This window comes from Stigmatopora nigra, chromosome 10, assembly GCF_051989575.1.
Source record: "Stigmatopora nigra isolate UIUO_SnigA chromosome 10, RoL_Snig_1.1, whole genome shotgun sequence".
Classification (NCBI taxonomy): Eukaryota; Metazoa; Chordata; class Actinopteri; order Syngnathiformes; family Syngnathidae; genus Stigmatopora; species Stigmatopora nigra.
Window position 1 is genome coordinate 14,106,160 of NC_135517.1, and position 27,585 is coordinate 14,133,744.

At 40.2% G+C, this 27,585-nt stretch overlaps 1 protein-coding gene across 1 annotated transcript; it reads left to right on the forward strand.

The window, feature by feature from the left end:
• Nucleotides 1-1,561: 1,561 nt before the first annotated feature.
• On the forward strand, nt 1,562-27,528 carry slc6a11b (solute carrier family 6 member 11b). Its single transcript, XM_077726716.1, has 15 exons — nt 1,562-1,772; nt 1,923-2,202; nt 3,078-3,212; nt 3,295-3,435; nt 3,514-3,595; nt 9,430-9,562; nt 11,910-12,044; nt 17,568-17,671; nt 17,756-17,880; nt 21,312-21,424; nt 22,084-22,221; nt 23,380-23,482; nt 23,714-23,814; nt 24,020-24,190; nt 26,901-27,528. The coding sequence occupies exons 2-15, from the start codon at nt 1,992-1,994 to the stop codon at nt 27,042-27,044; spliced, it is 1,836 nt and encodes a 611-aa protein (XP_077582842.1). The 5' UTR covers nt 1,562-1,772; nt 1,923-1,991; the 3' UTR covers nt 27,045-27,528.
• Nucleotides 27,529-27,585: the final 57 nt, after the last annotated feature.

Consider the following 27,585-nt stretch of genomic DNA (forward strand, 5'->3'; position numbering starts at 1 on the left):
TTGTCCTTCTCCTCGTGTTCTGCAATCGGCTGGCCACCAATTCAGGGTGTACCCCGCCTGATGCCCATAGTTGGCTGGGATAAGCTCCAGCACCTCCTGTTACCCATGTGAGGACAAGTGGTTCAGAAAATGAATTACATACATAAATAATCAGACAAATTTAAAGCATTGCACATTTTTTATAGTGTGCCTTCCCTTTAAGTATGAAAAAAAACAGCCAGTGTACAGACATTTATTTAATCAATTTTAAAAACATTCATTCATCTTTCACACCACCCATCCTCGAAAAAGTTGTTGGGGTTGCTGGAGCCTAACTCACCTGTCTTCAAACAAAAGTCAGACTGCACCCTAGACTGGTCCCTGTCAGTCATAGGGAGACACAGAGAGACAGACAACAACTCACACTGCCACCTAGGGGGAATCGAACCCAAACTGCCCACACCAAAGTCAGGCAGGAGATCTATTACACCATCAGGTGGCCCTTATAAAAATAATAAATAATATATTAATAAGTAATAAATTAAGTAGATAATGTGCAAATCATTAAATTGCGAAATACCTTAACATTGCTAGGTAAGACTGCAACTTTGATCAACAATGTGAGGTCAACCTGGCTTACACCCATAATCTTTGACTTTATTCACTCATTTTCTGAACCACTTATCCTCACAAGAGTTATAGGGGGTGCTGGTGTCTATCCCAGCCAAGTCCGGGCACCAGGCGGGGATACCCCAAATCGGTGGCCAGCCAACTGCAGGGCACAAGGAGCCGGACAGCCATTCACGCTCACACTCATACCTGGGAGCACTTCAGAGTGTTCAACAAGCCTATCCTACATGTTTTTGCAATGTGCGGGGAAACTGGAGAAAACCCATGAATGCCTGGGGACCTGGGATTGAACCGTCGGCCCCAGAAAATGTGACTACCGGAGCCTAAAATGTAATCACCATTTCCGTGTAATCAGAACAAAATAGATAGATCCTGGAATTTTTTGGGATACAATATGATTGAATAAATAGTCGACCAAATTCTACGCCAAAATTTCCTATGGCATTTAGATTCATCATTACGTTTGTCCAAAGAACTGAGCTTGAAATCTTAAAAAAATAAACGGGAAGGAGAATAACCAATTTGAGCAACTAATTTCTGCCACTCAAGTTCAATAATGTGTACAAGGTCACACCTTTGCTACATTATGGTCCATCTTGGCCATGAGATAGGTGCAAAATTTCCAGTGAAATTCAAGTTTTCCAATACATATTGCATTTTATGGTTGAGACCATGAAGATAATGCCTTGTCTGTTGACCTTTGTTATATGATTCTAAGTCGCAGTCTCCTTAGTTTTTGTGAATATTAAGATTTTTAAAGAATTAGAATTTTGAGGTTCTGAGACAAGTTGCATTTATACTCCACCCACCCTTTACAGGCTATCTTTACTACGGTACTGGCCAAAATGGGCAGGAGGCGGAGGAACATTCAGACATCCAGTATCCCTTCACCTGCACCATGCCAACCTTTCTCCATGTTTCATCATGTGCATTCACCTCCCTCCCTCCATGTGGCTTTAGTCCAAGTGGAGGCGCTTGAGAGAGGCGCTTGGAAAGCAGGAGCGCAGTTGCACACCATTCTCCGCCTTGTGCACAACACAAACCAGGAAACTTGTATAAACAAGAAACATATTCCATCCAGATCGTGCCTCTTACCTGCTATATACTCCACTCATTGAAGGATCCTAAAGAAACGCCGTCACTCTTTCATCTGAGTCCACTTGGTAAGTACTCTAAATTTCACTTTGCACATTTTAATTTTGCTTTACTCATCCAAATATCCCAGAATTTTGCAGATTTTGTTTTATTCTATGCTTTCATAAGCAAAACGCAAATGAATTGTTAATGAAATTCTACGCTCTTGTTTTATTTAGGACAGAGGACCGTGCAGCTGCAAGTTCCTTAATTCGGCCGTTGGAGATTCTAAGCAAATCGGGAGCAACATGACAGCCGAGAAGAGCGGGCCGGTTGTAAATGGTAAACCAGAGGATGGCAAGGACACTGATGACTCAAATTCCAGCCTAGACAACAGGGAGTACTACGAGAGAGGCCAGTGGAACAACAAGATTGAGTTCTTCCTGTCTGTGGCTGGAGAGATCATCGGGCTGGGCAATGTCTGGAGGTTTCCCTACCTCTGTTACAAGAATGGTGGAGGTAATGATTTTTTCATGTTTGCCCAACCCAAACATACTTCAACAACAATAATATTCAACAGATCAATGTGTAGAAGGATCAGAATCAAAACAATCAACATGTAACAAAGATGCAGGCTGTGGTTATTTGTAACATTCTATTCAATGGTATCAGAGGGAAAAACAAACATCTGATTTTCCTTAACTCTTCTTCCATGGAGGATGTTTGACATACAGAGGGCCTACATGGTAGCTCAACTTTTTGCTTTCTTATAACCAAAATCGTTGTTGGTACTAATGCTACATGGAATGAGGACCATAGAAAACACATTTGCATACCTCTACCTAACTATGTGAAGTCCCAATTACAATCCATGCCAAGATTCAAAATAATTAATACCACATAACCCAGGAACACAATTGTTGAAGAATGTGGCCAATCTGAAAAAGTAAGGAAATTGTATGCAAAGAATACAAATTGTAGTCAAGTCTTTGCAACTTTAAAGGCATACAACATTACACATAAGAATCGATGTATGAAATGTAGGAACAGTGGTACCTAAGACGGCTTGCCACAGCTCACTATATTTTGTACCATTGCAATATAAGTGATTTTCCTTGAGGGATTTTAATACCATTGACAATTTGGAACCGTCACTCATTACATTTAGCTTGGGAACATACAAAGGAGTTGCATCTGGTTCATTTGTATCCAGGGGGAAAAATAATTTCATTTTGGAATTCAGTAATTTCCCCCATGTATTGGATTGTGTGACCGCTGTAAACCGGAATCTTCAAGATTGTAACAAATGTGAACTCCAGAAGTAAAATACTTCCTACCTTCACCAAACTCAGAAACTTATAAAGGTGTTTTTATTTTCTCTTCTGCGTGTCAAGGTGCCTTCTTTGTTCCATATGTCATCTTCTTTATATGCTGTGGTATCCCCGTGTTTTTCTTGGAGACTGCCCTTGGTCAGTTCACCAGTGAGGGAGGTATCACATGCTGGAGGAAAGTCTGCCCCCTGTTTGAAGGTAAGAAATGCTACTGTTTCACATATCTTTAAACTAAAAGAAACCCCTTCTGTTATTAAAATCACATTTTCTGCATTTTCAGGCATTGGATATGCAACCCAGGTGATTGAAGCTCATCTAAACGTATATTATGTAGTTATTCTTGCCTGGGCCATTTTCTACCTTTTTAACTGCTTCACCACTGAGCTGCCTTGGGCTGGCTGTGGCCATTACTGGAATACTGGTGGGAGAGATGACCGTCTTTGATCATAGTTCTGTATTTTTGCCTCAATGAGCCAATGAGATCAATGTGTGTCTACAGAGAACTGTGTCGACTTCTATGGAGAAAATGCAACGAACATTACTAATCCAAATGCAACCTCTCCTGTTATTGAATTCTGGGAGTGAGTACAGAACTTTTTTTCATTTCATTTTTAATGTGCGATTGGAAAACTGCATTTCTTTTTGTGTCAAAGATCAATACTCAGAGTCCAAGCCAGAAAACATTGCTTGAAAATCTTAGACAGCCCCAGACATCTTCGTTGACCTCATAAACTTCCCACATGATAATTAGTCAGTTCTTTTCATATTTGTCAGCAGGGGCCACTAGGCCAGCTGTCTCTTAGCTGGAGTCAAAAGTGTGGCAGCAGATCAACATTTGTCAGTGGGCAATGGTGACCAGACTTCCCGCCTCTTTGCCAGTCCCTGTGGTTAATCCATAATGGTCCTATGTTTACAACATGTAAATCTCAGTCTATGCTGACACAAAAATCAATTTGCATTGAATATATATAATTGAAAATCTTAATTACTTATCTAAGAATTTCGTGCCAACATTTGATAACGTGTTTACAAAAATAGCACATCGCCAGGCCTTTTTAATCGTAGCCAACACAAATTAATGTTACAAGAGTGGAAAAACAAAACAAAAAAAATATGTCTTGGTGAATGAAAACCTCACATGAAGGTGAGAACAGCGTCAGTAATGCAACGATTGTTAAAATGTATTCATTTATGTTCGGTACCACTTAGCATCACAAGGGCCGCGAGGAGTGCTGGAGCCTCTCCCAGTCAACTATGTGCACAAGGCTACCCCCCCCCCCCTCCCCACCTGAACCCTAACCCCCAATCAGCACAAAGAGCCATTCACCCTCTCACTCATACCTAAAGGCAATTTAGAGTCTTCAACCAGCCTATCAAACATATTTTGGATTGTAGGAGGAAACTGCACTACCCAGGGAAGAACCACTTAAGCCTGGGTAGAACATGCAAAATCCACACAGGAAGATCCAAACCTGGGATTGAAAAACTCTGAAGTCAACGTGATAACCACCCATTCAACCAGGCTGCCTTTAAGATATGTTATCTTCACAAGGATCGTGGGGGTGCACATTACAGTAATAGATATTCCAGATTTTCCAGCATATACATCGTATTTGTTGCAAAAAAATGATGACTGAATTACGTGTAGGGCATAGATACGCACAAATTAGACTTGACATGTATGAAACTGCAAGGTGACAGACAAAATGCCATAATGCAAGACAATGAGGCCAATACGGTCATTTATTAAAAATAGAGAAAAGACAAACAGATAAAACGGTAAACAAAATGTATTTTGACGTCTATGAATGAAATTCAAGAGAAAACAAATGTAATTTGCATAAAACTACGAACACACTTCTTGGTTGTACGGCTCACGTGACTTATTTATCGAATTTGTGCTAGTAAAACTCTTTCAGAATGTGCAATCCAGCAGACGATCCTTTTGATTTATACAGAAACTCCACATGGGATTATTTTTCTTAAAATTTTCCCTTCAAAGTATACACTTGTACTTTTAAGGCAATTTTAAGGGTATGGCTTATACAGGGAGGCAGTTAATATGCGAGAAAATATGGCAATTTTTTATATGCTACTTTCCTTCCAAATTCCACAAACATGCATGGTAGGCTGATTGCACACTCTAAATTGCCCCTAGGTATGAGAGTGAGTGTGCATGGTTGTCCGTATCCTTGTGCCCTGTGATTGGCTGGCCATCGATTCAAGGTGTACCCGCCTCTGGCCCGGGGTCATCTTGGATAGGCTCGAGCACCCCCCACAACCCTAATTAGGATTAAGCGGTTCAGGAAACGAGATGAGAGATCAGACATTTCACAATCAAACGACACAATTACATGACACTACACTATGCCAGTTCACAATTGATACTGCCAAAACTATAAAAACATAAAAAATATATCTTACTGACTAGAGACCCTTGTTATTTATATATAATATTCATTTTAATTTGATAGTTGGCTAGTAGGAGGCCCGGTTGTCTGCCTCACAAGCCATTTTATGGCTATAAAAACTCAACTGCATCAACGGCTATGACAAAAAATAATCAATAATAACCTCATACAATTAAAATATTATTTAGTCATATAGCCATATTTTACTCACCAAAAATCCTTTTTAACTGCAGACAATATCCATCTTCCTTTCTTTCTTCCTTCTTTTTCACAATTGAAGCTAATGATGAATGTCGAGCCTGTCTTGTCGTATTTCTGACATAGTCCGTCATGAAAATGGCTTTGGTAGCTCTCGTAGTTAGCGCACTGAAAGTGGCGGATATACCCTTTTCCCGGCTGTAACAGGCATGCTAGCTTTGCTAGGAGTTGACCGCCCTTTTAATGGTGTCCATTTTTTCTGGAAAATAGCCTTATGGGCAAAGCTGCAACCAAATCCATTTGTTTTCTTCCTTCGGCCATTATGGTTGGAGTTTGCGATCTCTGGCTGGCTCACTTTGGCTTTGGTCCGCCTACTAGGCAATTATAGTTGGTGAAAGTGATGACGTATACCTATGCCTGCGAAATGGCCTTGGTGTCACCAAATATAAATCGGATTGGATAAAGCAACAGTCTTATCGACGCTTGTTCAATGCAGCACAGCCCGCAGAACTGATTGTCTAGGCCTTGAGGCAGATTTCTGACCCTGGCAACAAATAATGGCTGAAATGTGATCGATTAAATGCTTCAATATGAAAACACAACTGAAAGCAGTGCAACCAGAGGAAAAAGCAATAAAAGGAAGCTAACAGACAATTTGGAATTATTTGATAAGTATTGATGGCCAAAATATAATATCTGATTCAGAGATTTCTTAGGCCAACATAGAAGGCCTTGAACATATATAAACAAAACAACTTAGAAAACACTTTTTGGAGCACTCTAAAGCAATCCAGATCGATTGAAGTGTCCCCACGGTAGCCCACTGGTTGACCACGGGGGATAGAGTAGATACGTTAGATTTAGCCAGTGGCCTGCCACCAAGAACATGTCACCATGATCAATGGCTGCGTCAGGATCTCCGGGGGTGAATTTGGTGGCAAAGATTTGGCAAACTTCGTTAAGCTCTGCCACTTCGCATCCTCTGTCAATGCCGTTGCCTAGAGATGCTTTGACACACAGGAAGCCCAGTGTTGGTTTAACACTGCAAATAAACTATGGCAGCATGCTTGCAGACTAGGGCACCTTGACTGTGACACCTGGAGGCCAATGAATATACATTGTACGTAGCTGTGGAACATCCCGGTTGGGTTCACTTTTTTTATAGAATACATATAAATTTATGCCAAATATAGGCAATCTTTGGGCAACGTGGGTGCCTTTGTTCTTATTCTGACAAATGATTTTCATTTTCATTGCATTGATGCCTTTGGTGCGTCTTTTAATTCGTAATATCTCAACTATGTACATTGAATTAGCAAGATAGCATTTACAGAACTACCACACCTATGAAATAGACTATATATATGTAAATAGAATTCAGAACTTTGAATAGAATTACATTTTCAGAAGCAATTGTGGCTTGATCATTAAAATAACTGAATAAACACAAAAGAAATGAAACACAAGAAAACTAAAAGTTACATAAACCACCGCACAAATCAGCACGTTGTTCATATCAGATCATCATGTGCCATTGATAGCCATTATGACTTATTATCTTAGTCTATCCTTCAATCAAAAATTAAGCTTTAAATGTTGATTCTAAGGAAATTGTAAATGTAATTATTTTTTGAAAATGTTAAAACTGTGATATTATTGTTGTTATAAATACGATTATTACTCACACATGATTGTTATGTAATAATTCATAAACATTCATTTTTCCATTATCACATCACATCTGGGATACAGCACATAAAAAAATATGATATGAAGAAAAGAGCTGCACTCATTTTGCGAGAGCCGCATGTATGCCACCCCTGCGTTATTGCGTCGTTGCTATTGTCAATATGTGACTTGTTAGCCTTTGTCTTTTCTTATTGTAATGATTATAATAATAATCAGACATAGGCCCTATCGTCATCATCAACAACAAAAGCCTACTTGTCATCACAGAAACAGTGCATGACGAAATTGGTAGTGCTTCTCCATAAGGTGCGTTTACTCATGAAAAGATCTAAATAAGTGATAGTTACGGACTCATAGTTTTGGCATTCCAGTGTACCACACTGTGATGCAGTATGCCACGATGCTCTCTACAGTGGTTCTATAGAAGGTTATAAGAAGCTTGGTGTACAAGTTGTTCCTCCTACGTACCCTGAGGAAATTGACTCATTTATGAGCCTTCTTCACCACTGCCGTGATGTTTGTAGACCATGAGAGCTTATCCGTGCACCCCCAGGAATTTAAAGGACTAGACCCGGTCTACACATACTCCATTTATGAGGAGTAGGAGCATATCGGTACTGTGTTTGCAAAAGCCCAAGATTATTTCTTTCGTTTTCGTGTTGTTCACTGACTGTGTTTGCAAAAGCCCAAGATTATTTCTTTCGTTTTCGTGTTGTTCACTGAGAGATTGTTCACCGAGCACCACAAAGACAGTTTGTTGACCTCATCTCTGTAGGCCGACTCATCACCACCTGAGATGAGTCTGACCACAGTGGTGTCATCGGCAAATTCGATAGAATCAGACTGGTGGGTTGGTGTACAGTCGTATGTGCACAGGGAGTACAGAAGAGGACTCAGTACACAGACTTGAGGGGAGCCAGTGTAATGAAGGAAGAGAAGTGGGGACCAAGTCTAACAGTTTGTGCTTGGTTGTTTAAGACGTTCTTTATCTAGCAGCAGTTGGAAGAGGATAGTCCAAGGTGGGAGAGTTTGTCAGTCAGAATGTACGGTATTACAGTGCTGAAGGCTGAGCTATAATCAATGAAAAGCATCCTCACGTAATTTCCATGGTGCTCCAGGTGGCTCGGTGCTGTGTGTAGAGCTATGGTGATAGAGTCCTCAGTGGACCTGTTTGCTCTATAATCAAACTGGTGAGGGTCAACTGAGGGAGGGATTGTATTCCTGATATGGCGGGCTACCAATTTTTCAAAGCACTTAATGATCACAAGTGTGAGTGCAAAAGGCCTATAATCATGCAACATTGTTATAGTAACACAGCATGATTCTTTATTGCAAAGCGCTTATCTGGCAACCCAAAGTGGAATGGATGCTGTGCATATTAATGTTTTTGATCCTGATCCCAGTAGCATTTTATCCACTCGTCTTACATAAACACATAAACACAATTTACCCATATCTCAAATTATTTTTTCTAGAAAAATGAACTAAATACAAATAACAAGTGGTTGCAGGTTTTCATTCCAACCCACCAAGACGACACCTTTTCACCCATTTGTTCTCTTTAGACTGTAATGAGTTGATTGCAGTCAGGTGCTGTTTCATCCAGCAGACCTCCTTATTGGCCTAACTGTCTGCGCTGTTTCAATATCGAGGAAAACCGGCACCCACTTGGCCCTTTGTGGTGTCAGTTTGACACCTGTGCTTTAGACATTCTCTTCTACATATCACAGCAGTGGCCTGCTTCAATAGTTCCGGAATTCTTCATTTTACGTGTTATAAGGGAACAAAGATTTTTTTGTGGTTACTGTTCTTCATAAATCACGTGAAAATCACAATTTAAATCATTACTATGGCAACTTGTACTTTGTCAAAAGGCATAATAGATATGTGGCATTATAAAACAACAGTGGAATGAGAAATATAATGTATTTATTATATTTAAGCAGCTTAAAAAAGATCGAGGATACACAAAATGTACTATTTTCCCTCTATTTCATGGAGAAGTTATCTTCATTGAATTTTACTACACTTCATAAACTTTTAGAATGGATAACTTTATTCGTCCCGTATTCGGGAAATCAATCTTTAGTAGTCAATCTTTGTTTGGGCCCATACAGACGGAGAGTCCTGCAGATATCTGATGGCATTGAACATGTAGGGGGCATGCGGTGGGAGCTTGCCATGTGCCTCGCACTGGCCTGGTTTATCTGCTACTTCTGCATCTGGAAAGGTCCCAAGTCAACGGGCAAGGTTAGTTAATACTCATGATAATATACTGATGAGTATTCCTCACCCATAAATTGATAGATTGTTATTTCAATTTCAATGAGGTCTTCGAGAGCCCAAAAATGTCTTGAGCTTCGCTATAAGCACAACCAACAGTTTTTTTTGAAAACTTCTTCGATTAGCAATAAAGTTGGAAGATTGGAGAACCGGTCTTCGAGGGCTGCTGCGTGTGCAGGTTTTTGTTCTAACCAATCCAGGACAGAAACTTTCTCCAATGGGATTTCTGCAGAAAACAAGAAGAACCTGACTGGTATCCACTGATTGCACTTGTAGGACACCAGATTGATGAAACTGTGTCCTCTCGATGGGTTGGAGTGAAAACCTGCAACCACTTCATGGACTAGTTTGCCCAGCCCAGAAGTAGAATGTAGAAAACGGGTTGCAAAAATGGCAACAAAAAATAGTAAAAAAGAGGTATATGAAGGTAAAAATGAATAGGCTCACATTCTACAGGATAGAGGGAAAACAAAGCAACTAGGCGGCAGTGCTGATTTCCCCCTAAAGTGTCTTTTGTCTGTCTCTGAAGTAAAGACTGGAGAATGCTCCTTCATGGCTAGGCTTTAGCAGCCGGTCCAAGATTGATTTCTGTATTCACTGGAGGAAAGGGGAGCGGAGCGTTCATGAGCAGCATGCAAAGTATATCCTCAGCCTCTCCCTCCCACACTTTCTGGTCCATAGACCACCCCATTCAGCTGCAACACCACTAAGCTGTTTGCTTTGTGACAGTGTTTGCAAGCCATTCTCACATTTAAGCCCTTCCTTTAAGATTTACCACAAGGCAGGAACAACTTTGACCTGTAAATTTGTGCTGGTTAAAATGTTTACCCGTGGTGAGGTAGAAGCAATGTGCAGTACTTCAAAAGTTCACGCACGGAGAGAATACCGCTCTCTTGTCACCCGAAACGTGGAGCAGCGAGGGATGAAAGAGGTTTACGATGTGTAATCTTTGTATTTGTCAATTTGAAAGGCGTCGGCTGTATGGCAGGAGACAGGTTTTCCCACACTTTTTCTGTCGTGCATGTTAGGATTAAGACCGTTCAAAGTGTTCAGGCTCAAAAGGTCATCAGTATTAACATGTTACATTTCTTTCTTCTTTACAAATGTTTGCATAAATCGAAAAGTCAACCTGGAATTGAATGTCTCTCTTCCTTTAGAGACACTGAACAAAATTCACGGTTTATCCAGATTCTGCATGTTTTGAAGATTGTGAATTAAGTGTATTTCATTCACTTGCTGTGTCTCTTTTTGAAACACTTTTTTTCCCACACTGCCAGCATCACTCCTCTGGGCTCCTCCTGTTTAAGAGAGCGACCCGGGGGAGTGATTTTTTTTTCTTCTTTTAGCTCTTCTGGCATGGCCAGCTCTGTGCTGTTCCATTCTTCCCCCAAATGGTGAACGTTAACTGGGTTCCAGAAAAACACGATATATGTTGACCAGCCCGGTCTTTCTTAAGTGATTTGGATCAAAAGGCTCTCCAAAATCTACCCCAAGGAATGTTTAAACTTTTGATATTCATAATATTGGTTGTATTGTTTAATGTATAACCTAAATGTACAAAAAAAGCTAGCAAATCAACAACTTCAAACTCAAATAAACGTATTAGGATTGCAAGGAAAACAGAACTAAGTTGCAACATTGCATGCACAACTAACCACTGAACGTATAAAGCAGCAGATAGGGTGCAACAAGACAACAAGGAATAGGTGGCTGCCACGAGAGGCAATGGATTGGATGAAACACATGAGACAGCGATCAACAGGTGAATGGTTTAATCACAAAGACAAGACACACCAAGGAAAATACATTAAATGTATTAAACCTAAACCCTAACAATAATCACAGTTCCCAGTGCCCTCTTTAAATATCCATATTTAATTGTGACTGAAAAATAACAAAGGATGGTACACAGATTTTAAAGCTGTACGTTTGTGTACATTTTAGACGAATGATGTAACCACAAAATGACAAATCACACAGATAAAAAACTACATTGAAGTCGCAATCATTCTAACCTAATATATTCATGAAACTGTGAAAATAATTGGAATCGTCCATTAAAAATGCAGTAGATATTACTATTTGACACTCCTGTCTTCAAGTGTCTGCCATTGGTTGCCTGTAACATACAGAGTTATGATGATCATGTATCAGTTAATTGTGACTGTCATACACCGACATGATAATTGTGTGTTGTGATGGGTAACTAATTTACTGCAAATGCCATTCATAAATGTTGGTGGTGTTTATTCAGTAAAAACTAAATTATTAAAATATACAATATAAAATATTCCATGTTTGTTTTTACCTACAGGTTGTGTATGTGACTGCAACCTTTCCTTACTTCATGCTGCTTATACTGCTGATCAGAGGGGTAACACTGCCAGGAGCATGGGAGGGCATCAAGTTTTATCTCTACCCAGACATCTCCCGACTCTCAGATCCTCAGGTATTCTAGGAGATACCTCAGTCATCATTGTTTGTACACACACTCTGAGGTTCTGGGTTCAAATCCAGGTTGGTCCCCCTATGTGGAGTTTGCATGTTCTACCCGGGCTTGCGTGGGTTTCCCCCAGGTACTCTGGTTTCCTCCCACATTCCAAAGACATGCATGGTAGGCTGATTGGCCACTCCAAATTGCCACTAGGTATGGGTGTGAATGTGAATGGTTGTAAGTCTGCCTTTGCCCTGCTATTGGCTGGCCACCACTTCAGAGTGTCCCCCGCCTCTGACCGGAAGTCAGCTGAGATAGGCTCCAGATACCCCCGCGACCCGGCAGGATAAAGCGGTTCAGAAATTGAAGGAATGAATGAATGGATTGATTAATATTTAATACAGATCAGCTCTCACTGTGTGGAATTTGCATGTTGTTTCCAAGCTTGCGTGGGTTTTCAGCAGTTACTCTCGCTTCCTCGCAGCTTAGGATGATTGAACACTATAAATTGCCCCTAGGTATGAGTGTGAGTTAACTGGGATAGGCTAACAGCACCTCATGGATGACATGGGGAAACGAGGAACTTGAAACATGGCATGCCAACTTAAAATGATGCGAACAAAGCACAGGATTCGACAGGGACTCAAAAACATAAAAGGTTTGAAGAAATAGACAGGGGTTGATTACTAAATACCAGCTGGCCTGAGAAATATCTGAATCACAGACTGATAATAATTATGTTTTTCCCATGAATACTTGCTCTGCTGCATTAAACAAGCGTCGATAAACCAATGCTTTAAGCAATCAGAATTTGATTCGGCGAAACCAAGGCCTTTTCGCAGGCATAGGGATACGTCATTGCCTTCTTACAGGCATAGATATACGTCATCGCTTTCACCAACTTTCACCAATTAGCTAGTGAAAGAGTAAAAGGGCCAAAGCCAGAGTGAGCCAGCCAGAGAATGGAAACTACACCCACAATGGCTGATGGTGGAAAGCAAACGGATTTGGTTGCAGTTTTTCTGACAAATCCACTATCCAGACGGACTTTTCCAGAAAAAAATGGGCATCTTTAAGAAAGGGTGGTCAACTCCAAAGCGAGCAAGCCTGTTACAACCGGGAAAAGGCTTTGTCTGCCACTTTCAGTTCGCTACCCCTGGCTCACAAGCTCCAAGGAACACTGCAAATTGTATTGCTGGGAGTGCTTGTTATTTGCCACAGATCGACATGAAGCAAGACTGGATTTGCAAATTTGACTTGTTTAACTAAAGCAGCAACGAGAAACCAAAGCACTGCCGGACACTTACAAGCAACGGTGCTCTCCAAAACTTTTGGGGAAACCCCAAGTGGAGTTATTGTTCAGCGAGCCAATGCGCCACAACGAAAAGGTAAAAAAATAGAGAAATCTTAAAAAGTTTGATAGACTGTGTAAACTTACATTTTGGGGACACAATGAAAGCGCTGCATCCCCAAACAAAGAAAATTATGTGGAACTTATTTCTCTCATAGCTGAGAGAAACACAGCTTTATATTCCCACCTGTCCACTAATTAAGTGTTTAGTGGTACGTCTGGCAAAATACAAAACAACCTGGTCTCTGCTATTGCTGAAGTGATGGAGGAGGAGATGAGTAGGCAAATAAAAGTTCTATTTGTCTCTGTAATGGTGAATGGGTCTTTGTTTTTCTCCTTAGTTTTTCTGCTTCACACATTTGATGGCATTTTTTAGCTTTTTTCAGTACTGCAGAACAACAAACTGGACGGACAGTATTGTCCTGCAAGAGTAAAGGAGTTTTGTGACACAGTTGAGCGTGAGATGAGCCAATGTGAAGAAATCTACGAGGCCACTGGATGCAGTGTGGGTGCTTCATGCGCAATGAAGAGGTCAAGCGCAATATTTTCGCGCGCACCACCACCAACTCTATGACAGGATCCTGGACAATATTATTTGCCCGACGCGGACCAGATTTCAAGAACACGAAAGACTGATCTTTCTCTCCCTCCTTGACCCGCAGAAGTTTTGGGAATACCAGAAAACTTTCCCACATGCAGCCTTCTCCATCTTAACGAAGAGCCACGGTATACTTTCCGATCTGCCTCGCCTGCGAACAGAACTGAATGGAACGTGTGCCACAGATGATTTTAAAGGAAAATCTCCCACTGATCTCCTTGACTTCCTTCAGCAGAAAATTCTGAGCGAAAGCATGGGGCGGCTGTACACATTACTGGGTTTGACCAGTGGTGGGTCGTTAGGCCTTGAAGGCCTTCTCTGCTGGCCTAAGAAATATCTGAATCATATATCATATTTTGTCCATCAATACTTATGAAATAATTCCAAATTGTCTTTTAGCTTCCTTTCATTGCTTTTCCCCCTGGTTGCACTGCTTCCAGATGTGTGTTTTCATATTGAAGCATTCAACCAATCATATTTCAGCCATTATTTGTTGCGAGGGTCAGAAATCTGCCTCAAGGCCTTCACAATAAGTTCTGCAGGCTCTTCTGCATTATACAAGCATTGATTAGACTGTTGCTTTAACCTGTCAGATTTCAAGTTGGCAACACCACAATGCCTTGTCGCTGGCGTAGGTATACGTCATCACTTTCACCAACTTTGATTGGCTGGTGATAGAGTAGGCGGGCCAAAGCTACCATACTGTATCTGGAGCGAGCTTCCTAAATGAAGCTTTACTGATATTAAGAAGCCATATGAAGCGCACATCAAAATATAAGACATATTAAGACAATTTAATGATCTTTTGGCTTTATGAGCTCACTAACATGTGGGCGATTTTAAGGATTTCAAATTGTAATATTGCACACCCCTAACTCACACACACTATTTGTTTCTGGTTATATAAGTACTGTTTAATATCTGAGTACTGTTTAATATCTAAGTACCGTTTAATATCTAAGTACTTTTGAAACCAGCTCTCAAAATTATAATAATGAGAGAGATAAATATCTAAATATCTACTGTTTTCAACAGTACTTAGATATTAAACAGTACTTAGATGTTATACAGTACTTGGATATTATACAGTACTTAAATATTAAACAGTACTTAGATATTAAATTATCTCTTTTAGATATTAAAGTCTCTCTCATGAATATAATTTTGATAGCTGGTTTCAACACTAAACTCTCTGTCACCATTTGACCGCCGACAAAAAGACCGGCGACCAAACGTCCAAGCACCCTTCACACAGCATAGAAGGACATTCAATTGGACCTTGAGTATAGAGAAGTTTTATCCTTTTCTTTCTTACAAGACGTAAAATAAACCAATGGAGCCCAGAAACAGCGGTACTCAGATGTTTTGTAGCCGGTTGGACCTTGAGTACAGAGCAGTTTTGTCCTTTTCTTTCTTACAAGATGTAAAATAAACCAATGGTGGACAGAAACAGCATACTAGTTGTTATAGTCAAAAAGGGATATGACTGGATCAAATCTTATTGTCATGCATTTTACCAATAGTACCTTGGCAATGAACTAGTAGATTGTGAGATTTAGCACCAATTGCCTAGTATGACACAATGAGGTGGTGGGCTGAATTAACTGAATGCTTCGCAGTTTGATTTTCTTCTGTAGGTGCCTGCACGTGCATGACAAAAAGATGTCACATGTCCATGCAGGAAATGGTTGACACCAACACCTCATAGTTCTAAAATCAAGTATTTATTCCTGGACTCCCTGTGTGGAGTTTTGTTGTCCAACTAATTCAAGGTGTATGCCGACTACTGCCCATAGTTAACCGGAATGGGCTCCCTCGAGAGGATAAGCGGGTTGGAACATGAATGAATGAATGAATGAATGAATGAACATACACACAGATACATACAGATCAAGAGTAACATACAAATTACGTGTGGTATACGTTTATTGTTAGGAATCAAACTTCCATATTAAGAAAAAGCAAAAACACAATAAACTGCATGTATGGCTGGTTGCTGAATATGCATACACCTGCCATATAGTACTGTTCATTTGCAGTAGATGAATGCAGTATGTAGTATTGTATAGTACATGCCTGGGAATGAAATTGCACTATAAACCACAGTAGTAATAATAGGCCTACTGTCCTTCAGTTTTTTTAAGTGCACAGTCTTTAAGACTCAATACGAGTAAACACATGCCGACCAAGTTAGGCACAATGTAAACAAGTGTTTCTCTCTGAGGCCCGGCTGTTAAGGTTTCCTTACGCTGTGCCGCTGTCAGCCTAGGGTGAACTAAAGGGAACATTAATGAACATTAGGAAAGAAAGGGTTGTTCTTCCACAGGAACAGGCCCGTGTTTGTGGGGTCACGTAAGTTACCGTGGTTACCCCACAGAGGAAGTGAAGATTGTGCGTTTGTGAATTGTTTCACGGCAGTGAAATGAGATTAGTGCCTGAATTGATGATGTGAGGGAGTTTTCAATGAGCCATGATGCATTCGGTTTGAATTTGGTAGCACTGCATGCTAGTGAGAGTTTCCTTACATTTTTTTTCTGTTACCACATTTATGAATCCTGATATCCGTTGAAAAAAAGAAAATCCACGCGTGTACCAACACCACCACTGCCTCCCCGAAAAAAACATGCTTCTTTTAAAAGGCAACAAAGTCCCAGAAAAGCCTCTTACAACAGTATCAGATTTGTGTTGACAACCATCTAACATGATCATGTTCATCACAACACAACAACGGTTCCAGAAAGTGTCACACTGCAATTATTATGATTTTATTTTCCACCTTGAAAGATTTTTTATATTTCCGTGTTTTAAGGTTGTTTGGAATTTTCTTCATCCCAGTCCTACTTAAATATTAAAAATGTGACATTTAAGTCCCCACAAAGTCCCATTATAATGGTTAAAATTAAGAAAAGGCAAGAACACAATAAGGCAGCCCGGTTGTGCGAGTGTTTAGCGTGGTGGCCTCACAGCTCTGGGCTCCCGGGTTCAAATCCAGGTCATGTCCATCTGTGTGGAGTTTGTATGTTCTCCCCGTGCCTGTGTGGATTTCCTCCGGGCACTCCGGTTTCCTTTCATATTCCAAAGACATGCTTGGTAGGCTGATTGGACACTCTAAATTGGCCCTAGGCGTGGGTGTGACTGTGCATGGTTGTCTTATCTGTGCCCTGCAATCGGCTGGCCACCGATTCAGGGTGTCCCCGCCTCTGGCACCCCTGTTTTTCGAGCCGTCCCACTGGAGGCCTAGCGGGCGGCCCAGGCCATTTTCATGAGACTGTCTCTCTGATGGCCCAGGAATGCCTTGTCATTCTTTCGGAAGTGCAGGATTGGATGTATTGGCTGCATAGAAGGAAGTCCAAGCTTCCGTGCTCTCCCTGTGACCCGACCTTTGATAAGCGAGATAAAATGGATGGTTTTATATCCACATAATGTAACAATTTACAGAAAGCAATAATTTGACAGTAAAAAATACAACTTCTTTTAATAAGTATAGTTTTTCTTTTTAACAGCAATAATGGAATTTGCAGTGGCCTCATTTCCATAGCTATAGCATTTTAGTTTTACTCGATAGTGACGTATGCTGCATTATTTACAGGTTTGGGTGGATGCTGGAACACAAATATTTTTCTCATATGCTATTTGCCTGGGGTGCCTTACTGCACTTGGTAGTTATAATGCCTACAACAATAACTGCTATAGGTAAGAGGAAGATTACACTGGATTTGCACATTGAGTTTTTGTCCTAATTTATTCATCATTACATGTCCATGATTTGCTTCTCAGGGACTGCCTCATGCTGTGCTGTCTAAATAGTGGAACAAGCTTTGTAGCAGGTTTTGCGATTTTTTCTGTGTTAGGATTCATGGCGTATGAACAGAATGTTCCCATCGAGGCTGTGGCAGAATCTGGTAAGTGCAAAAGAAACATTTCAGTCACCTGTTTGTGACCTGTGTGTATCATAAACATGTACTGTAAAATGTAATTTGATTATTATGTTCATTCCCTACTTGTCCGTCATAATGGCAAGGCACATTATTTTACGTCACTTTCGTCTCTAAGACAAAAAAATGATTTATTTAATTTGATATGAATGATTCAGCGAGAGATTTAAAATGCTTGGGTCAACAGCAGTCTAGGAAACAACCAAATTTTTTGAGAGTAGGTAAGATAGTATGGATAACTGCAGCATATTATCCTGACCTACTTTGTATTGTTCAAAGAAGAGCGCATGTAAAAGATTAATTCACTCATTATCGTCTGTACCACTTATTCAAACAAGGGTTGCGTGGAGTGCTGTAGCCTATCCCAGCCAACAACATGCAACAGTCAGACCTTACCCTGAATTGGTTGCCAGCCAATAACAGGGCACAATGAAACGGACAACCATGCATGCAAAACACATCATATATTACTTGCCTTGGTGATGTGGGGCATTTATCTCTTCTATAGTGCTCGTAAAATGGTTGGCGTTGATTACTCCAAAAAATAAATAAGGATTCTCAATCTGAAATAGTGAGGTCTTACATTAATTTACTACTCTGAAAAAAGACCTTCCGTATGTAACTTATTATTATTTTTCTTAATTTGTGTATTTAACTAGTCTTTAAACCAAAAAAGATGTTAAAATAGTAAAAGAAACTTCAATTAGGCGCTTTTGGCTGCCATCCACAAGCTTCTTGCAAGCTTCTGGTTGAATATTTGACCACTATTATTATTATTATTATTTATATTATTATTATTTATTAACTTATTACCTATCTATTTATGTCTAAAACACCTTTCCTATTTTTGCATCATCACCCTCTTGCTACTGCGACAATGATTTTTCCCGAATACGGGATGAATAAAAGTTATCCAATCCACTCCTGTTGACACAATTGCTGCAGTTCAGTTAAATTTGATGGCTTTCTGACATGGACTTGTTTCTTCAGCATTGTCCACAAGTTCTCAATGGGGTTTAAGTCAGGACCTTTGGAAGGCCATTCAAAAACCTTAATTTTAGCCTGATTTAGCCATTCCATTACCAATTTTGATGTGTGTTTGGGGTCATTGTCCTGTTGGGACACCCAACTGCGCCCAAGACCCAATCTTTGGGCCAATGACTTTAGGTTATTTTGAAGAATTTGAAGGTAATCCTCCTTCTTCATTACCTCATTTACTCTCTGTAAAGCACAAGTTCCATTGTCAGCAAAACAGCCCCATTGCATAATACTACCACCCCCGTGCTTGACAGTAGGCATGGTGTACTTGGGGTAAAAGGCCTCACCTTTTCTTCTCCAAACAAATTGCTGGGCATTGTGACCAAACAGCTGGATTTTTGTTTCGCCTGACCAAAGAACTTTCCTCCAGAAGGTCTTATCTTTGTCCATGTGATCTGCAGCAAACATCAGTCGAGCCTTAAGCTTCCGCTTTTGGAGCGAGGGCTTCCTTCTTGCACGGCAGCCTCTTAGTCCATGAAGACGCAAAACACGCTTGACTCTGGAACTGACACTTGTGTTGCAGCATTTTCTAATACTTGGCAGATCTGCTTTTGGATGATTCTTCATTGAATCTTCACCCTCCTGACCAATTTTCTCTTAGCAGCAGGTGATAGCTTGGGGATTCTTCCTGAACATTATACATACAAACAATTGTTTGCATTGTTGCTCTTGGAACCTGCAGCTGCTTTGTAATGGCTCCATGTGACTTTCCTGACTTGTTCAAGTCAAGGATTCGCTTTTCAGATCCATGCTAAGCTCTTTTGACTTTCCCATTGTAGCGTTTGTGGGCGTTTGCATCCAATGAGCCCTCTTTAAATGGCTTTGGAGAAGTGACCAGCTATAGTCACCCATAATCACTCACAAGACATAAAGAGGCCATGCTTTGAAGCTCATTTCACTGACACAACTTTCTAAATCACCGAAATTGCTAATTCGTGTTGCTGTATCTATATTTTTGACCCAGCAGATTTGATCACTTTTTCTCTTAACCCATAATGAACTCATAAAAGAACCAAACTACATGAATGTTTTTTTAAGACTGATAGGTTCATCAATAATTACCCTTCTTTGTAATTATCAATAACTGCAGGCAGACATCTTATTCAATTATTGACATTTAATTGAATAGATTGGATCACAGATAAGAACCTTAAGGGAGGATGTCTTTAAAAGTATCCTCTCGACCAGTATTTCGCGTACGGCTTTAAGGCATTTGGATAAAAACAATCACGCCTTCATTTGACCTAACAATCATATAACAATTACATAAAGAAGCCCAAAGTGCATCACGAGTGTTATGGAAGTGGCAGAAACAACATCTTTGTTATTGGCTCCGTTGCTGGAAATGGCAGATATCCCGAGTCCTTGCTGCCTCCCGATCAACAACCCTCACAGCCCGATACTGGGTGAGATGTAGCATAAACAATCCTTGGATAAGTCCATGTGAGAGCGGACTAGGCGGCAGTTTATGACCTCGAGCCGGACAATAGAAAGACTTTTAATAATTTAACAAAGAAATGAATTACTACACATATATGTATAATAGTAATACAGAATAAACCCAACAAAGACAAAGAAGTATCTGTTCCAATCACTCTATCAGAGAAAAATCAGAGTTGTAGAAATAACTGAAAACTCAAAAGAGCGCCGAGACATTATGTTCTTCACAAGTGTATGTACACTTTTGACGACAACTGCCTGTATCGGAGTCAGGCGAGTGAGGCACTGCACCACAAGTATCAAAGTGGCCCACCACATCATTTTGTGCAGCTCAAAAATGTAAATCATGAGCACCACCTTACTTGTCTTAGGATCAAATTCAAATGAAGATTAAACATGTACATTATATTTCCTGATTTTTCCCCTTTTAACTCAATAATTGCAATAGTTTTAATCCATTTTTTTCTTTTGTGTTTTTAGTTCAAAAGGCATTTTGTAAAATATGAAAATTAATATATATAAACATCTTTTCAGTATTTTTAATATTGAATTATTATATTAATTAATATTGAACATAATAGTAATAATATATGTTGTTTCCTTTTGAAATGAAAACTGATTAAAAGACGTTTTCCCTCAATAGACATTGTATTGGATTTAAAAACAACTGAATACCTAGGGCTTTTGATATAGTTCTTTTAATTAGATTAAATAAATCTAAATACAATATCTAAAATGGTCAGGCTCACATGAAATCGAGTTGAACTTAATGCGGCCCACGAACCAATTTGAGTTTGACATCATTGCATTACACCATCAGGTGGCTGAACCATTCACCAATAACTAGAATTTACAAGACTCCTAATGGCACGTCTATCTTTGCTTCACGTCAATGTCGGAATAATAATTTGTATTTTAAGGTCCTGGCCTTGCCTTCATTGCATATCCAAAAGCTGTGACCATGATGCCTCTGTCTCCACTTTGGGCGTGTCTATTCTTTATGATGCTCATCTTTCTTGGACTGGACAGTCAAGTAAGTGCAACCAAACACAATGCATTCAACTCCATGAGGAGATGAACCTATTAGTGTATGTGTAATACTTTAGTATTATATAATGTTAAGCAACGTGCAAACATAGTATGGTAGTAATAATCGGGGGGATCCTACTGTGTGGTTTTTCAATTATCATGGCTATGTTTGGTCTAGATTATCCACAAAATTCGAGGGATTACTATATGTTTGGGAATTGTAGACAATTCACGCTCATTAACTCATTGGTTGTAGGTTACGAATATTGGATGTAAATGGCATTCTCTCATTTTCTGCTTTGATTCATACCCATTAGATTGCATTTCAAATTATGTGTGCAAGTGCATGTAAAAGGTATTCATCCAAAGAACAAAACAAAATATCTATATATACATATAATTTTTCTTTATGAACTTTGCATTAAGAATTGTGCAGTCATGTTAGAACTCGAATAAGGCAATTTCCAACAACTTCCCACAAAGTTAGGAGCATGCAATTGTCCAAATGCAGAAGCATTCATTGTTCTTTTTACTTGGGCATTCATTTTTGACAATTCCATGCTCAGTGGCAGCCATTGAAATCTAGTAATAATTACCTACAGTATGCACAGTAAATACACTGCTTTCATTGGAGTGATCCATTTCTCATTGTTTTTCCCCCAGTTTGTGTGTGTGGAAAGCCTGGTGACAGCTGTTGTGGATATGTACCCAGAGACATTCAGGAGGGGCTACCGCAGAGAGCTGCTAATTCTTGGCATGTCTATTGTTTCTTTCCTCATTGGACTCATCATGTGTACAGAGGTGAGGCACTCAATGCATCTAATGGTGCTTTGCGATATCAGTTTTTTGAGGTGAAAGTCACACATTTTTTTCTCATTTTATAAGAAAAAGACATGACTTCGGAATCATATCTTAATAACAATAATAATAATAATTTGGCATAGGCCCTGTCGTCATCATCAGCAACAAAAGCCTACTTGTCATGTACATGGATGTGAGTGTGCGTAATCCGCTTTCATTGCGGCGCTTGAACAGTACCTGGCATCTGTCCTTAGTTTAACGGCTCCTGGCTGGTCACTACACAATTGACCATTTTATTGAACAACTGATCACTGGCACCCATCAGCTGAGTGGGTCGCAGGGAAATCTACACCAGTCAACTGCTATTGCTCAGCCAACATGGGACAATGCTTGCTAAAAAAGGGACGTTTTTGGAATCTTTAAATTAAAGATACCGTGTAAACCTACTTAGTCAAAAGGCCTTCACTTCTTCCTGCAGATTAGTCCTGAGCAACCTCATTCCTTGCAATTTTTAAGGATGGAACAAAAATTCTCTTCGTGTTCATCAAATGTGTATTATACTTGAAACTATTTCTGAATGGTTACAGACTAATAAAAAAAAAACACAGCCCCTTGATATGGGGAGCATTTATATTTTACCCGTATCAGTTTTGCCATAATAGAATTTGGATGAAAAACAATTTTATAAGCCGAGTTGCACGGACCGTCTAATCCAGTGGTTCTTAACCATTTTGGAGCTACCAAACTCCACCAGTTTCATATGCGCATTCACCAAACCCCACCAGTTTCATGTGCATTCACTGAACCCTATTTTACACATGATCATTTGCAACCAGTGGGGCATGTTATCATAAATAGATGTGTCTTGACCTCCGTGGCAGAGGCTCCACCGAACCTGAGACCAACTCACCGAATCCCTAGGGTTCGATCGAAACCAGGTTTAGAACCACTGATATGATCAGATTGGTATGAGCAGCCTTCACAAGACACAGACTATTTGCCTAGTATTCCTAGAATCTGGAGCTGCATTTCAAATTTTAAGTTCCAGTGTAGGTTCCTGTAATTGTAAATGTTCAAACAGAGCTTCCTGTCAGAATAAAATATGTGTAATTAAAATGATTTTGCAAGCAATGATGTGCCTTTCTTGTCTCCTGACAGGGAGGGATGTACGTCTTCCAGCTCTTTGATTCATATGCAGCCAGTGGGATGTGCTTGCTTTTTGTGGCCATCTTTGAGTCCATTTGCATTGGATGGGTGTATGGTAAGACATGCCACTTAAAGTACTGTAGATAACTCCAGTCTGCTCACTATTCCCACCTTGAGACAAAACTGAGGTCAGTGTCAACTTTGTTATTTGCTGGATATGAGTATAAAGAAGAGAAGGGTCCTAGCATTTGCCTAGGTGGCTTCGTAGTGTATCATCTCAGATTACTGTTGTCATTTGCTACATTGAAATGAAATGGAGAAAGTAAAACGGCCAAATCTTTTTTAGGCAGCGACCGATTCTACCGAAACATTGAGGACATGATTGGCTATAAGCCTCTCTTCTTCATCAAATGGTGCTGGATGATCTTGACCCCAGGCATCTGTGCTGTGAGTCCACCACCCAAATGCACACACACACACACACATGTATCCATACAATATATATTTGTTTCAGATATGGTCCAAATTGACCACCTGCCAATCTAGAATATTTCAGGCAATTAGGCCAAAGTTTTAATGCTATTCCTAAAGTATATCCATAGTATCAAGTGCTTTACATTACAAATACTCTCTTCTATTGTGCACGGTATAGGCTATTTTTCTGTTCTTCTTGATCAAATACAAACCACTAAAGTACAACAACGTGTACACCTATCCTGACTGGGGTTATGGCATTGGATGGTTCATGGCCATGTCTTCGATGGTGTGTATCCCTTTGGGGATGATCTGGAAGATCTGGAAGACTCCCGGGACTTTCTCTGAGGTACAAACATGCGCACACAGACTCGTCACCATCAACTCTCTAAATTCTAATAAACTTTGAAGACACATACACCTTGTACTTTGTGATACATCAGTTAAGCAATAGCAATAATACAAATATTCAAATCCCTTTTTTGTAACAATTCCGCTGTTGACCCTTTAGTATTTTATTTTTCAAAAAAAATTAAATGTTTTTGCAGCTGATCAGAAATAACATATCTGCATGAGTCATGAAGACTAACATTATGATAATGTGCGCGAAGTAGGGAGAATACAGTAGGGTTATTTTAAAAAAAAAAGTATACGATTGGGTAATGTTGGCAATCGACATGTTAGTCAAACACTGCACATTCAGATTGTACTAACCACTGTCTAACTCCGAAAAACACTACTTTGAACATCTGAAAAAAGCTCTGACAACGCACCAAAACGTTGAAAGTTTATTCCAAGTCCAGAACAGTCAAGAGATTATGTGGTAACAATAAATAAAATGTCAAACAACAGAGGTAAAAACTGTCCTGCATTCAAATGGATCAAAATGGTCTTTTCGAAGTGGATCAAGGGGTTGCGTCAATCTTGGATTGGACAAAAGGGGACAGTCTGTCTGAGTGCATCATTATTTTTGGAACATTGTATCAATTTTTTGTTATATGTTTGAGAGGTTCTATCATGTTCGAGATGTTTTGGATTCTCGGGAGCATTAGGGTTTTAATATCTTTATTTTATTAGTATTGCTGCCAACCTCTGTCGGCCCCATTTCAGGAGTTTTATGTTTTCATCAGGAGTGAATGTGATTTGCCCGAATTCGATGTAAGATGCAAAAATAATAACTTAATACAATTTCGTGACCAGACATTCGGTCGACGGACGTTTGGTCGACGGACACTTGGTCCCGGACGTTTCGTCGAACGGACGTTTGGTCGCTGGATTTGCTCGCTCTCAAAATTATAATTATGAGAGAGAGAGAGTTTACTGTTGAAAGCGATCAACCAGGTGTTCTCTCGCTCTCAAAATTATAATCATAAGAGAGAGAGAGAATGTCCGTTCGCCGAAATGTCCGGGGACCTAGTGTCCGTCGACCAAACGTCCGTCGACCAAACGTCCGTCAACCAAACGTCCGTCGACCAAACGTCCGTCGACTAAACGTCCGTCGACCAAACGTCCGTCGACCAAACTTCTGTCGACCAAACGTCCGTCGACCAAACGTCCGTCGACCAAACGTCCGTCGACCAAACGTCCGTCGACCAAACGTCCGTCGACCAAACGTCCGTCGACCAAACGTCCGTCGACCAAACGTCCGTCGACCAAACGTCCGTCGACCAATCGTCCGTCGACCAAACGTCCGTCGACCAAACGTCCGTCGACCAAACGTCCGTCGACCAAACGTCCGTCGACCAAACGTCCGTCGACCGAACGTCCGTCGACCAAACGTCCGTCGACCAAACGTCCGTCGACCAAACGTCCGTCGACCAAACGTCCGTCGACCAAACGTCCGTCGACCAAACGTCCGTCGACCAAACGTCCGTCGACCAAACGTCCGTCGACCAAACGTCCGTCGACCAAACGTCCGTCGACCAAACGTCCGTCGACCAATCGTCCGTCGACCAAACGTCCGTCGACCAAACGTCCGTCGACCAAACGTCCGTCGACCAAACGTCCGTCGACCAAACGTCCGTCGACCGAACGTCCGTCGACCAAACGTCCGTCGACCAAACGTCCGTCGACCAAACGTCCGTTGACCAAACGTCCGTCGACCAAACGTCCGGGTACCAGACAATTTCAATCAAGCTGTTATTATCATACACGCATGATTCACAAGTCACTCATGTTACCAAATTCATCCAGTTTATTGTGCAGTTTACCAATGCTTTAGTAGGATGGCGAAAGCCGTCGCGATGGTATACATTTTGAGGCATTTAAATTGGGAATTTGGCACTGTTCTCAATGGTTGCCTCAAAAAAAATTATGTGACCGTTTTTTGGACTCCAGGAGTCCTGGAGTTTGCGCTACTTGTCCGGAGTATACTCCTGAAATTCCGGAGAAGTTGCCAGCTCTGTAGTAGGTACTAAAGACATAGAAGCAGGTAGCGCTAAGTTTATGTACATGTATATTTTCATAAATATGTATTGTCCCTTCATTAAATAAAACAAACTCAAACTGATTATCAATTGGCGTGCTATCAAAAATACTATTTCCCTTAAGTAATCGTTTTATGGTTCTTTTACCCAGAGGTGTCAGGTCATTGAAATGGCGGTATTTGTTGTACTTGGTGCCACCATCCCACTCAACTAATAGGGTTGCTAATATTATCTATAATAGCAATAGAGTGTTTATGTATACCTAATTGTGACCATGCAGCATTTATTGCTATTGGGTTAGAGAAGCCTTACATTGTACAAAAACATTCAAAACCCTATATTACACAGTTGATACTGAATTGTAACTGTTATTATTTGTTCATTAAGATAGTTTGTATACAATTTTACTCTGGTTCTGTGGGTGCCATAGGCTCCAAAGTGTCAACCTTGTCTCCAAGGTGATGTAAAAACACTTTGTCTAAATAAATCAATTCTTATGAAAATATAAGGACACATAGCAGATTGCTTTAACACTTTTAATGTTGCACAACTTAGAGATGATATTTGACATGTTTGCCTGCCAGAACCAGGCATTACCTTCTTAACCCTGCCCTGTTGATTTATATTCTGCAGAGAATGAAGAAGTTGACGACGCCAAGCCCAGACCTTAAAATGCGAGGGAAGCTCGCTGCTCTCAGTCCATATGCCGCCAATGACGCCATGCTAAAAGGCGACGGGAAAATATCCACCGTTTCAGAAAAGGAAACACATTTCTAACTGACTTGGCAGACTCAATTAAGTCAAACCTTTAAAAAAATGAAAATGCCATTACTGAAATGTGAAACAATTCAAAGGCTTATTTTAATTTTGTATATACATAAAAGAAAAACAACAGGAAAATCGATCACCAGATATTTAGTCTGCTTTTATTTTGCACAAACTTTGATAACATAATATTTTGGTTGCTTTAACCTTTTTTACTAAAGCTGGTGCTTTTTTAGCTAAGCATTTAATATTTACTATGTGGTTTTGATGACATTTATTTTGCAAATAGTTTACCACATCTCTGTCTGTGCCTTGAGGACAATACTATTGTGTTGTAAAAGGCATACAGTGTACACGATTTTATTAAAGAGACTGTGCCTCATATTCAGTACGCGGTGCCCAAATGTATGAAATGTAGCAGCTTAGGGGGCTACTGCCTGTGTCTTAAAAAATAGAGAGGGCATTGAACACAGTAAAACAAGGTGTAAAAAGCAAACATTTTGTTCCAATGATGTCTAATTTCTTGTCAAATATTTTAAATAGGACACGTTAA